General features: G+C 43.5%; 1 protein-coding gene across 3 annotated transcripts in view; it reads right to left on the bottom strand.

Moving 5' to 3' along the window:
• The window catches only part of PIWIL2 (piwi like RNA-mediated gene silencing 2), a 349150-nt gene that overhangs the window by 253843 nt on the left and 81607 nt on the right, over window positions 1-13700 (bottom strand). For all 3 annotated transcript variants that reach the window (XM_030202016.1, XM_030202014.1, XM_030202015.1), the window contains exon 7: window positions 7261-7371. In XM_030202016.1, coding sequence (XP_030057876.1) covers window positions 7261-7371 — 111 coding nt within the window. The remainder of the gene's footprint in view (window positions 1-7260; window positions 7372-13700) is intronic.

The following is a 13700-nucleotide window of genomic DNA, read 5'->3' as shown; positions in this document are numbered from 1 at the left end:
TTGTGAAGAACGAAGAGAGAAGGAATGGCGGTCATGATAATGGCCTAATAACTGAGATGAGAATAGTAATATGAGGATATCGGAGCAGGTGACCCATAAAAAAGATTATTAAAGGATAACTTGAAAAGAGATACATGTTGGAACTAAAGCGGACAAGATGGACAGTGAAAAAACTGGATGGTCAACTGTCGTACAAGTAAGATGAAAAAATGGATGATACGAGCATGAAAGGTGGCCATGAGTCTCTGATACCACGAAAGAATGTTATAATAGACATTGCAAACTGATGTAAAGTTATTACTTTTGTTATTAGTTAGCTGAAAACTGCGGGAAGTTTAAACTGCGTTATTAGAAATTAGTTAAAGTAGATCTGAAGTATTACAATATTAGCCTGGAAGAATTTGACAATAGCAGGATTTCTTAAGGTTAGCAGTACTGATATTGCCTAGCAGATGTAGAGGCTGGTAACATAAAAGTTAAATATGTTGGGGGATTGAATGATGGGGGGGTGATACCCGTTCACATACGCAATGTATCATTAAAGGAAGAACGTGTAGAGAAGGGACGGATACAGATGATGGGAGGAGGAGCGTCGTAAGTGACCTGCTTCCTACGGGAAGGAGAGGGCTATTGGGGGGGAATGGGGGGAGGAGGGAGATTAGGGAAAAGATAATTAAGGGACTACAATTTAAGGGGGGGAAGGGGAAGAGAGTAACTCAATGTAACCTACAGATTCATACACTTGGGATAATGAGAGCATGGTACATGAACAGGAGTGGCTGGAGGCTGGGCTGGCTACTCTTAGCTGTAAAAGGTAATCAGATGATGGAAAATTGGACTATGAAAGATAACCACTTAAGGTAGTATCCTGGAATGTGGGGGGAATACACTCCCCCATTAAGAGATCAAAAATCTTGCGACATCTTAAACATATAAACGCAGATATTGTACTGCTCCAAGAAACGCATTTATCAACAGTGGAACATGCCAAACTGACCAAATGGTGGGTGGCTGATTGCGTAGCAGCTGCGGCCATGGGTCAGAAAGGGGGGGTAGCCATACTCTTTCGTAAAGGGCTAGCATTTAAAATACGCAAAATTATTCCAGACCCGGAGGGTAGATTCATACTAAGCATAGTAACCATTAATAAAAAAACTATAATTTTGGGAAGTATATATGCTCCCAATGTATTAGACTTAAAATTCTATAAGAAATTGCTTTCACAAATCACCCAGTTAGAAACCTTACCCCTAGTACTGGGAGGTGATTTTAATGCGACTTGGGATCCGATCTTAGATAGATCGCACCCGCCAAAGGAGCTGCGAAAAATAGATACTAGGGGCCTACCGGATTTATGTGTAATGCTAGATTTAATAGATGTCTGGCGCACCTTGCATCCATTGGATAAAGAATATACACATCAATCTAGAGCACATGGGTCATCATCCAGAATTGATTACTTGCTTGTATCTCGTAATATATTAACAGATATCACCGAGGCACACATAGATCCCTGTGTCATATCGGACCACTCGGTGGTCAGAATGACATGGAAGGGAGGGGAAGATGAGGATTTGCTAAAAAGTTGGACGTTTCCAACATATTTAATTAAAGATGCACGATTTGGGGAACACTTACAAGCCAAATGGGCAGAATTTAAGCATTTCAATGAGGGCTCTGTTGCTGAGACCAGTACCTACTGGGAGGCAGCGAAAGCTGTGCTGAGGGGTGAAATAATAAGTTATGTAACGCAATAAAAAACGAGCGAGAGACAGAGAAATAATGAGGCTTGAACAACTCTTAGGTAAATTAAACCGACAATATGGTCTGAAACCCAGCAATAACATTAGACAAGAGATTTTGGCTATACAAACCACTTTAAATACCAAATTACACGAGAGAGAAGTGAAATCTCAGGCCTACTATCGTTTTCAACTCTATAAGCATGGGAACAAAGGGGGCAAATATTTAGCTCGACTTATAGCACCTAAGTTTGCTTCCCGAAATATAACAACTCTTAGAAATAAGAATGGGAATCTCATACACTCCAATAAAGAAATCCGACAGGCTTTTCAAATGTTTTACCAAGAGCTTTATAAGAGGTCAGATCAAGACGAGCTACAGGGGGAATCTTACTTGGAGGGTATCCAAATCCCGAAGCTGCAAAATAGAGATAGAAAGCGGCTTAATGCCATGATCAGTATGGACGAGGTGGGCTGGGCAATCAAACAGAGCAAATTAGGTAAAGCATCAGGCCCAGACGGCTATAAAGCGGAATTCTATAAGTTAATGGGGGACTCGATTCTTCCTACTTTGACCGAGGTATTCAATGAATGGATAGAGAAGGGTACATTGTCTGACAATATGTATATAGCTGGGATAGTAGTATTTCCTAAACCCAAACGAGATGAGCAGTTGGTTACATCCTATAGACTCATTTCCCTACTCAACCAAGAGGCAAAATTATTTGCAAAAATATTGGCCAAAAGATTGGGTGGAATATTACCTCATCTTATTCATCCAGCACAGGTTGGATTTGTCCAAGGGAGATCGATTACAAAAAATTTGCGGAGTATCCTGGCATCCTTGGAAGGATTGGGTCATTCCAAAGAACAAGCTTTGATGATCAGTTTTGATGCAGAAAAGGCGTTCGACAGAGTGGAATGGCCCTTTCTGTACTCGGTGCTAGAGAAATATGGATTTAATGGCACCTTCGTGCAGGCAATTAGAGCATTATATCACATGCCAAGAGCACAGGTACTGGTAAATGGAAATGTATCGGGTGAAATTCAGATTAGTAGGGGTACCAGACAAGGCTGTCCTCTATCGCCTTTGCTCTTCGCACTTCAATTAGATCCACTAGTTAGAGATATACACGGTTGTGCAGTGATTTCGGGGGTAAAAATTAAAAGACAGGAATTTAAGATAGCCGCGTTTGCGGATGACTTGTTAATGATAATTATGAAACCGAAAGACACTCTAGCGAATCTCTTGCAAATTTTTAGAGAATATGGAGATTATTCGGGTTTCAAACTGAATATAGATAAGTCAGAAGCGCTTCAGATCAATGTGGACATACACAAGCTGTGGGTGGGAGATTTTCCTTTGAAGCGGGCACACAAATCTTTTCTATACTTGGGTATACAGTTGCTGGCTAGACCAAAAGAGCTATATTATTTAAATGTTGAAAAATTACTGGAGCAGACAAAACGACAGTTAGACTCATGGGGTACGTTAACACTCTCGCTCACGGGGAGGATCAATCTTCTTAAAATGGTGATATTACCGAGATGGTTATATATTTTGCAGATCTTACCTATAGCCTTGTTGCAGAAAGATATAAAGCGTTTGTACCGAATAATGTTCAGATTTTGTTGGGCCAAGAAAAAAGCTAAAATACAACAAAAATACATGTTGGGAGGTTGGAAACAGGGGGGTTTGGGAATTCCCAATATTAAATATTATAACATGGCATGCTTATTGCGACTGGTGAGAGATAGACTATTCCATTCTTCTGATCATACACCTATAGAGATAGAAGATGCACTATTCAGTCCATATCACTTTACTACCTTATTGCATCTACGGAATGTGGAAACCCCTCATAGAATTAGACATAATATCCTACTTAAACCTTTGAGAGAGGTGTGGAAATTTATAGGTACATGTTTAGGTGGAGACTCAAGAATAACGGAACTACTAAGTATTAGAGGAAATCCGGTCTTCAAACCAGGAATGGAGAATAAAACTTTTGATGAATGGGAAAAGTTAGGTGTGAAAACCCTGGCAGACGCATTAGGGGAGAATGGGGATATTAAACCATTACCGCAGCTGCTTCATCAAGAGGAGCCAGGTTGGCATGATACTTACGCATATTATCAACTTAAGCATTACATACAAAAATTAAATAAAGAAACACTTAAACTTAAGTTAGGTAATAAAATTATTAACTTCTTTGAGGAAATTACAGAAAATGCCCCTTCTATATCACAACTGTATCAGAGATTGTGGAGCCTAACACCTGAGAAGGAGATGACCCTGTTGAGACAGAAATGGGAAAAAGATATAGGGAGGGACTTGCAATCCTGGGATACAGTAGCACAAATCAAAAACATTCCATACCTGATAGGGGGAACTGATTATAGAAAATGCGCATTTAGAATGATACACAGGGCATATTTTACTCAGGTTCAATTGTATAAATCTGGGGGTATTGAAACAGCTCTTTGTTTAAAATGTAATAATGCTGAGAACTCCATTTATCACGCGATGTGGAACTGTGTATTAATACAACGATATTGGAGACAAATAACTACTTATCTTACAGGTGTGTTATGTAGTAGAGTAGCTATGAATCCATTGCAACTAATATTAGACATGAAGGAGGTACAACCGAGCTTAAATGCAGATAAAATATTGCTACGGCGCAAATTATGTCTGATAGCAAGGAAATGTATTATGCAACACTGGACTACGCACAACCCGCCAAATATTTGGCACTGGCGTAGTCAAGTACACCAATTGTTGGTCTGGAAAGCAAAAGAGGCTAAAGGAAATGATAAAAGAAAAACGCGATTCCTTAAAATCTGGGGCTGTTACTTGGAAAAGATGACACAGAAAGGGCGGAGTCTGATTATTAATACTTTATGAATGGATTCTATATGATACCAGAAACGCTTGGAGATTAATATGGGTTACAGGGGAGAGCATGAAGAATGGGAGGGCAGGGGGGGTGGGGAATGGGAAGGGGAATTAGTAGATATAAGGATGGAAGAATGAAACATAATAATATTATGAAGATAATAGTTGATTTTATTGTATTAATACAGGATAAATGAGGTGGAAAATATCTGTTTATGTTAAACATTGGCAATAATGCAGTGTTATGTTGATTTCTTTAATAATAAAAATTGTTGAAACATAAAAATACACAATAAAAGTCCCAAAGAATGAGGTCCAAGAGCAATCTAATTAAAACTGCACAAATTTCTAAAAAGTCCAACATCAGCAGGGAGAGTATGTAAAAAAAGACTGCGCTGCCTCCACTGACAAAAGAAATGAGTTTGACCCTTAGAGTGACCCTAAGTTGTACAGGACAAAGTAACGCATTAGAAATCTTATGATCATATAATTGAGTGCAAAGGGAAGCAAATGCTTTGTGCTGAACACGCACTCTAGCACTATAGTCCTGAAAACAAAGTACTTTTTGATTTTTGTAGTCCAAACTTTTCCCATGATGTAGTGCCTGAACTATGGCTTGCTTATGCTCATAATGGCACACCCGGAAAACAACAACATAGGGACGGGCAGCAACCATGCTCCAAGAACCCAAGCGATGGGCCCACTTGATTTAAAAAAGAACCTCCAAAGTATCCAGATGTAAAGATTGAGGAATCCAATGCTCCAAAGTATGCACAAGCTCCATGTCGAGCACAGATTCTGCAAGGCCCACCAGCCGCAAATTATTGCATCTTGCTCTGCTCTCAAAGGCATCTAATTTGCATTCCAATTGCTGAACCATGGTTTGAAGCTGCTCCACCTTACAAGATGAACCCTGGGCCTGAATTTCCAACACCCCGACCCAATGTTGCTGTGCATCCAGTTCCAAGTCTACACTGTCCAAATGTTCGTGAACGGCCTCCGTTCAATCATGTAGATGCTGCAATTTTGCATCCAACGCTTCCTCCACTGCAACCCGTACCTCCGACAGAATTTCTGAAGTCCAAACAATGCTGATTGAAGGACTTGGCGGAGTCAATGGAATCACCCATCTTGTATGAAGCTCCCTTCTAGATTGACTTTACTATTGTGGGGTAACTTCGAAAACATACCAACTGCAATATCCTCCGAGATCACACCCCGTCAAGCCAACAGAAAGTGTAAGTCACAGGTATCAAATCCACCCACTTCTATGAAAAATATAAATTGAAAAAGTAGCTTTATCGGTGGGGAGACAGAGGAGCTGAACAGGCAGCCTCCACTCCTGTCCTATGTGTCACGTGATCTCTCAAATGTAAAGAATAATTTCAAGAGGACAAAATACATGCCCCAGAAACAAGGAACATAAGGGTGGGTTCTGCACTGATTCTTTGAGACTAAAGGAAAGAAAATTATCAGGTAAGAACTAATTTAACCTTCCATTATGTCACCAAAGAATCAGATCAGACTAATAGGATGTAGAAAAGCAATCCTCAATTAAGGAGGGAATGTGATACCCCTGCAGAAAGGGCTTTCGCTCCAAAAGAGGCATTTGATCTGGTCACCAAATCTAAGCGATAATGCTTGACAAAGGAATGAGAGGAAGACCATATAGCAGATCTATAAATTTCCTCCAATGAGATAGAACGAGGTTCCACCAAAGAAAGTAGACAAAGCTCTCGTTTGTTCTTTAACAGGAACGCCTGATATAAAAGGAATACAAATTCAGGTGAAAAGGGCAGCAACGAAGCCCGTTGACCCTTGTGAGCCGGCTCCAGCATTGTTCCAACTAGCAGGGACCCCAAAGCTTAAATTCAGCATAAGTTGTAATTCAGCCTGTTTAACAAAAGAGTTACACAAGCCCGATGGCGATAGCTGACTACCACAGCAGGAACAGCTTTTTAAAAGTTCAACCATGCTCTAGTACTCGCAGTTTGTAGATGGTCTCTGCCAGCCCATTTACTTCAAAGGCACTGTAAAAGTCCTATAACTTCCCACACCAAAGCTAATTCTCAAAGAGAAATGCTAAGGTAAAACCTTTTTTGTTGTTGTTATTATTGCTGGGGGGGGGGGGGGGGGGGGTTTGGGGGGGTGGGGGTTAAGAGGAAGGAGAAAAATAGCTAGGGAAGGACAGAGGCAGAGAAGTGGTAATGGGAAAGCAGGAAGGGACCTAGCACCATTACGCACAGCACTATCTCAACCGCAACTCAACTGAACCTGGTAATAGGACAGGAGACTACTGAGAAAGTCACAGAACTGCACAGGGAACATTTATTTGTCTGCTGGAAACAGAGAATACTGACTGAGTTCTAATGTACAGGTGTTTGTATGGCACTGCTCGTTAGAATTCTCTATCTCCACCTTCTGGAGGATGGGCACAATCCATTAGTCTGGGACTGATCCTTTGATAATGTAATGGAAATACAAATTCACTTCATACATATTCATTGTGAATATCTTGAAAATCCAACTAGCTGATGGCCACCAGGACTAGGTGGTGGTGCTGTTTGATGTGCAATGTGCAGTGTGCAACTGTGATACTGCAGCAGCATGTACAATTACCTGAAGGTCACATGGTACTGGTAGACAGCATCATTTTGGCAGTTTATTTTGATGAGGTTCAGTCCTAAAGGGATGACTTTGCCTTTAGATCCTTGTTTTAACAGCGGTTCTCTACAAGAAATCAAATTAAAGCACAGAGAAGTCTATTTTTCTTATTACTCATTCCAAAATCTGGCCAGTAAGAGGCACAGGTAATCAGTAAATATTCATTCATATTCTATGGCAGAAAAGCCTGGGATTACCTATGTCTGCCCATGAAGAACTGCACACATCTGGAAGCACTGCATAATGGTAATATTAAGAATCAAATAATACAAAGTATCGTGCAAAGGTATCTCCTGACATGCCCCTATCGATGAACCATGGTTGTCAGTTCTTATCTCAAATTTTAATAATAAAAGATATTTGAATAAAAAAAGATGATCTTTCCTGGTGTCAACAATGTCAAAGCCCTAGATTGCAGACAGCAGCCTGTAGACAATCCCCTAATCCCAATGAAGCACTGAACCCTGCTTAAAAATTCTGCATACAATTGATATGGTCCACTTTGTATGTATTTTGTATTTTTTTTGTACTTAATATTTTATCTTTGAATTTGTAAAACCACTTTGGGAGCTAGCTATCAAGATGCACCTTGATTTACCATGGGAGTCACCAACCTACGGTATCTCAGGACTGCAGGTTGCTGACTCCTGTGCAAATGAATAATACTACATGCGAGCTACCTCGAGCAGCATTATTCCATCGTCTCAGGAACACTGGGTCGCAAAGCCACAGCCCTATGCTTCCAGGCCGCATCTTAAAGGGGCTGGTGATATTTTAAAGAAGCTGGTCCCAAAGCATCTCCCCCCTCAAGCACAAACACTTCCTGTTGCCACCCTCCCCTAAATCAAGCCCCCTCAATAGTGTACCCAAAGTTTTAAACTCCCCACCTGGAAGTTACCCCTCCCCCCAAGTCTTGAACCCTCCCAAAGGCTCCCCCAGGCCTATCATATCAAACCCCTGGTGTCCAGTGGGGTATGGGCAGGAGCAATCCCCAGTCCCTCCTGCCCTTGCCAGCACCAGAACCAAAATGGCACCACGCAAACCCTAGCAGTAGTCTTGCAGTACTACTGCTGGGGGTCATGTTTCTGTATTAGTTTCTTAGCAGAAGTACCATGAGACTACTTTATTTTTTGTCTATTAGATTGTAAGCTCTTTGAGCAGGGACTGTCTTTCTTCTATGTTTGTACAGCGCTGCGTACGCCTTGTAGCGCTATAGAAATGCTAAATAGTAGTAGTAGTAGGGGTCGCCAGCACAATTTGGGATCTCGGTGCCAACAAGGGCAGGAGCAACTGAGGACACCAGGGTTTTATTACAGTAAGCTTGAGGGGTCTTTGAGAGTGTGCAGGGGCACTATTAGTGGGGTTTGATTTGGGGGGGGGGGGAGAATGTGACCACAGGATGGGGTTTTTGCTTGAGAGGGGATTGCTCAAGACCAGTTCCTTTAAAATGTTACTGACTCCTTTAACATGCAGTCTGGGAGCACCAGACTGCAGCTCGACAGCCCTATGCTTCCAGGTGATAAAATAACCCCAGCAAAGAGGATATTTCATTAGCTACACCACAGCTTGTGATGTGAGTCCAGTGTTCACTACAAGCCACATAGTATTTAATCTATAAATAAGGCATCACCAGCTCAGTATTAAATATACGTTTACACATTCAACACAATGCATCTTAGTACTTAAGCATTTTAGGGGAAACAAATCACATACAAATATTGACAAGCAAAGAAATGTATGGTCAAAAGACTGATGAGCTAGACATTGAGCCAACGAACGCCAGCCACCATGAGGTTAAAAAAAAAAAATCTGGATATTCAATGGTAGTATCCAGACAGTGACTACCACTTTATATCTGGAGTTGTCGCTGACCAGTTAGCAGTGATATTCAATCACAAATTGGATAGGTATCTAGATAAAGTTAGGATAACCTTTTCGTTGTCCTAAATTTAGATAGGTATCCAGTTTGTAGTCTGAATATTGCCGCTAACCATATAACCTCCGGATCCTCCAAGCTTCACCAACAGACCACTGTGACACTATCTAGATAGTGCTGAGTCAGTCAAAGAAAACATTCAGTGGCTCTTATCCACATAGAAACCACCCCTATCCAGATGAATGCTTTTGAATACGGGCCCCTTCAGGTTTAAAAAGGAGAAATTTAGTCTTACCTGTTAACTTCCTTTCCTTGAATCATGCTAGCCCAGTCCAGATACATGAGTTTGTGCCACCCTGCCAACAGATGGACACAAAGGACACAGCTTTTCCAGTGACATCATCATTAGTATTAGCAATGGTGCAGCACTGATATTTGCATAGCAAAGCTACTAGAAACAACATCTTAGCAAAAACCATACATCCATTATAAAAACTTACAAAAACACTGACAAACTTAATTCTGATTCCTCTGTATTGATAAACACTGGGTCGCCTATAAAGTACATTAACAGATGGAACAATTACCTACTTATGCAGCTGAAGACTTCCCAAAGTGTCCTGGACTGGTCTAGCAGGATTCAAGGAAATGACATTAACAGATATTTCCTTATCATCTTGCTAGACCAGTCCAGATGTATGGTAAATACCCAAACTTTAGGACACTGGGTGGGGAGAAGCTAAGGTTGTTTTAAGGACTGTCATCCCGCAAACAGAATTTTCCCTGGCCTAACATCCAACTTGTAATGCTTCACAAAAGAATGCCATGGCCTCAGCCCAAGAAGAAGCTTGAGCTCTGGTGGAATGTGCCTGAAATTTGATAGGCAGTGAATGTCCTTTCAAATGATAGGCCAATGAAAACATCTCCTTGATCCAGAGAAGTTTTTAGAGGCTGCTGCACCCTTCCAGGCTCTGCTGAACAAGACAAACAACTGACTGGACTTCTAAAAAAAAAAAAAGGTTCATCACCTTCAGATAATGAAGTAAAGCCCTGAGGGCATCCAACAGATGAATGCACCTACTAAACTCCTCTTTCCTCCCTAGAAAAGGTGATTCAGATGAAAAGGTGAAATGATGGAAAAAACAAAGGCACTGGAGGCAGATAGACCAAGCCTGTGAAAAGCTAAAGTAGAGATACCTGCAGGAAAGAGCTATGGAACTATTAAATACATCTAGAAAAACAGATGGTGTAGAGCAACGGATTGAACAACCTTTTGGGGTGCCTATGATGCCAGAAATAAACTAGCATAGCTTCTACTGCAGAACACTCTGGGCTTGTTGTGACAATGCAGTTATTCCTATTCTGCCTGTGTGAAGAATCAAGGATAATATGTTTACTCCTGCTGTGTACTGGCTGAAACCAGTGCCTGAGATCTCTAGCTTGTGTGCATCCAAGTAAACATTGAACGAGTGACAATGTTTTATTTATTTCCATCCAGCTTTGAGATTTCTGCACTCCTCAGCTACATTCCGTCTTTCTTCACTGAAGATGCTGTACATCTGATGTTACTACTACTACTTAACATTTCTAAAGCGCTACTAGGGTTACGCAGCGCTGTACAATTTAACATGGAAGGACAGTCCCTGCTCAAGGAGCTTACAATCTAAAAGACAGGTGTACAATCTAAAGCTTACAATCTAAAAGACAGGTGTACAATCTAAAGACAATCTAAACAATCTAAAGACAAGTGTATAGTCAAAAGACAAGTGTAGAGTCCGTCTGATAGGGCATACTATATTTCACGAAAGGTTAGGTGCCGAAAGCAGCATTGAAGAGGTGAGTTTTAAGCAGAGATTTGAAGATGGGTAGGGAGGGGGCTTGGCATAAGGGTTGAGGAAGATTGTTCCAAGCATAGGGTGAGGCAAGGCAGAATGAGCGGAGCCTGGAGTTGGCAGTGGTGGAGAAGGGAACTGAAAGGAGGGATTTGTCCTGTGAGCGGAGGTTACGGGCGGGAACATAGGGGGAGATGAGGGTAGAGAGGTAGTGAGGAGCCGCAGACCGGGTGCATTTGTAGGTAAGGAGGAGAATCTTGAATTATATGCGGTATCTGATTGGAAGCCAGTGAAGTAACTTGAGGAGAGGGGTGATATGAGTATATCGGTTCTGGTGGAATATAAGACGTGCGGCAGCGTTCTGAACGGATTGAAGGGGGGATAGATGGCTAAGTGGGAGGCCGGTGAGGAGTAAGTTGCAGTAGTCAAGGCGAGAGGTAATGAGAGCGTGGACGAGAGTTCGTGTGGTGTGCTCAGATAGGAAAGGGCGAATTTTGCTGATGTTGAAGAGGAAGAAGCGACAGGTCTTGGCAGTCTGTTGGATATGCGCAGAGAAGGAGAGGGAGGTAACAGTATGGGAGATGGTGTTAAGTAGGTTGGTGGGGATGGGATCGGAGGAACACGTGGTGCATTTCGAGGAGGAAAGAAGGCGGGAGGTTTCATCCTTGGTGATCTCAGGAAAGGACGAGAATGAGGCCATGGTTGGTTGATTATTGGATAGGGCTACAGGCTGAAGAGGAGGTGGTAACTTGGTAGTGAACTCAAGGTTGATCTTTTGTACCTTGTCGCGGAAGTAGTCAGCCAGTGATTGAGGAGAGAGAGAAGGGGGAGTGGGAGCGGGGGGCACTTTGAGGAGGGACTTAAGGGTGGTGAAGAGACGAGGGTTGGAGCTGAGAGAGTTGGTCAATTGGGTGTAATACTCCTGTTTTGCAAGGAATAGGGAGGAATGGAAGGAGGATAGCATGAATTTGTAGTGAAGAAAGTCTGAATGGGTATGAGATTTCCTCCAGAGGCTTTCAGCGGATCGGGTGCAGGAGCGAAGGTAACGGATGCAAGGGGTCAGCCAGGGCTGGGGATTAGTACGCTTTGTGGGACGGGAGGTGGATGGAGCGAGGGTGTCCAAAGCAGAGGAGAGAACGGCATTGTAAGCGAAGACCGCTTTGTCTACAGTCTCGGAGGACATGATGGATGGGAGGAGATTAGAGATACTAGAGGATAAAGTGGGGGGGGGGGGGGGGGTTCAATAGCCTGGAGATTCCTGGAGGTGGTGGTTAAAGTTGGACGGGGCGGGGGGGGGGGGGGGTGAAGAAGTGTGAATGTGATCAGGTGATGATCGGAGAGAGGGACAGCAGAAGCGTGGAAGTTGGAGGGTGAGCCGGAGGAGGAGAGGACTAGGTCAAGACAATGGCCGTCACGGTGAGTGGGGGTGGTGGAGCACAGCTGGAGGTTGAAGGAGAATATTAGGGTGAGGAACTTAGAAGCGCTAGGGTCGGATGGGTCATCAACGTATATGTTAAAATCTCCGAGAATGAGGGACGGAGATGAGGGTTCAAGAAAGATGGACAGCCAGCATCAAAGTCGGTGAGGAAGGAAGTGAAGGATTTATCAGGGGAGCGGTAGATGACTGCGACTCTGAGTGGCAGCGGGTAGAATAGCCAGATGGAGTGGGCTTCAAAGGATGAGAAGGGGAGGGGTTGGAAACTAAAGGAGGGCGAGAGTAGTAGCCCAACGCCTCCACCGCAGCCAGCTGTGCGGGGAGTGTGGGAGAAAAGATAACCTCCATGGCAGAGGGCCGCGACTGAGGCCGAGTCTTCTGGGGAGATCCAGGTTTCGGTTAGGGCGAGCAGTTGAAGGGAGTGAGAGATGAAGAGATCGTGGGTGAAGGGCAATTTGTTACAGACTGAGTGGGCATTCCACAAGGCTCATGAGAAGGGGAGGGAAGAGGGGGGGGGAGGAGGGGAATAGAGACGAGATTGGAGACATCTCGAAATCGTTTGCATGGATAGGATGGGGACAGGTGAGGGGGACCTGGATTAGGGTTAATGTCTCCCGCGGATAGCAGGAGAATGCGGAGGAGGGTGGGGGAGGTCGGGCGGCGAAGGCGACGAAGACGAGGTGTACTTAGGAGGAATGGGGATGGGTTAATGGCAGGAAGGAAGTGGTGAAGGTTAAGAGCTAGGAAGGAGGCGGGGGACAGGAGGGATGGTGAGGTGGAGGGGGATGAGGTTGAATGGGGTATTGCCGTGGCAGGCAGGGCAAGGAAAAGAACGTGGACAGGGGCCATAAGTAGTGACTGAGGTGTGGCAGGTGACTATGTAGTGACTGAGGTGATAAGCAGTTACCAGGTGTTAACAGGCGACTATGTAGTGACTGAGGTGATAAGCAGTTACCAGGTGTTAACAGGCGACTATGTAGTGACTGAGGTGATAAGCAGTTACCAGGTGTTAACAGGCGACTATGTAGTGACTGAGGTGATAAGCAGATAGATAGAGCTGGAAAGCTGGGTTTTGGACTGGCGAGTAGGTAAGTCAATGGCTGACAAACTAGCAGGCAGGTAGGTAAGTCAATGGCTGAGAGGCTCGCAAGCAGGCAGGCTACTCGATGTGTTAACAGGCAGGCGGGTAGCAGCTGGAACAAGCGGTCAGGAACAAGCTGGGGTAGATGGACAGGAGCAAGCTGGAACAGGC

This window comes from Microcaecilia unicolor, chromosome 4, assembly GCF_901765095.1.
Source record: "Microcaecilia unicolor chromosome 4, aMicUni1.1, whole genome shotgun sequence".
Classification (NCBI taxonomy): Eukaryota; Metazoa; Chordata; class Amphibia; order Gymnophiona; family Siphonopidae; genus Microcaecilia; species Microcaecilia unicolor.
Note: the sequence above shows the minus strand (reverse complement) of the source record. Positions and strands in the feature narration are given on the sequence as shown.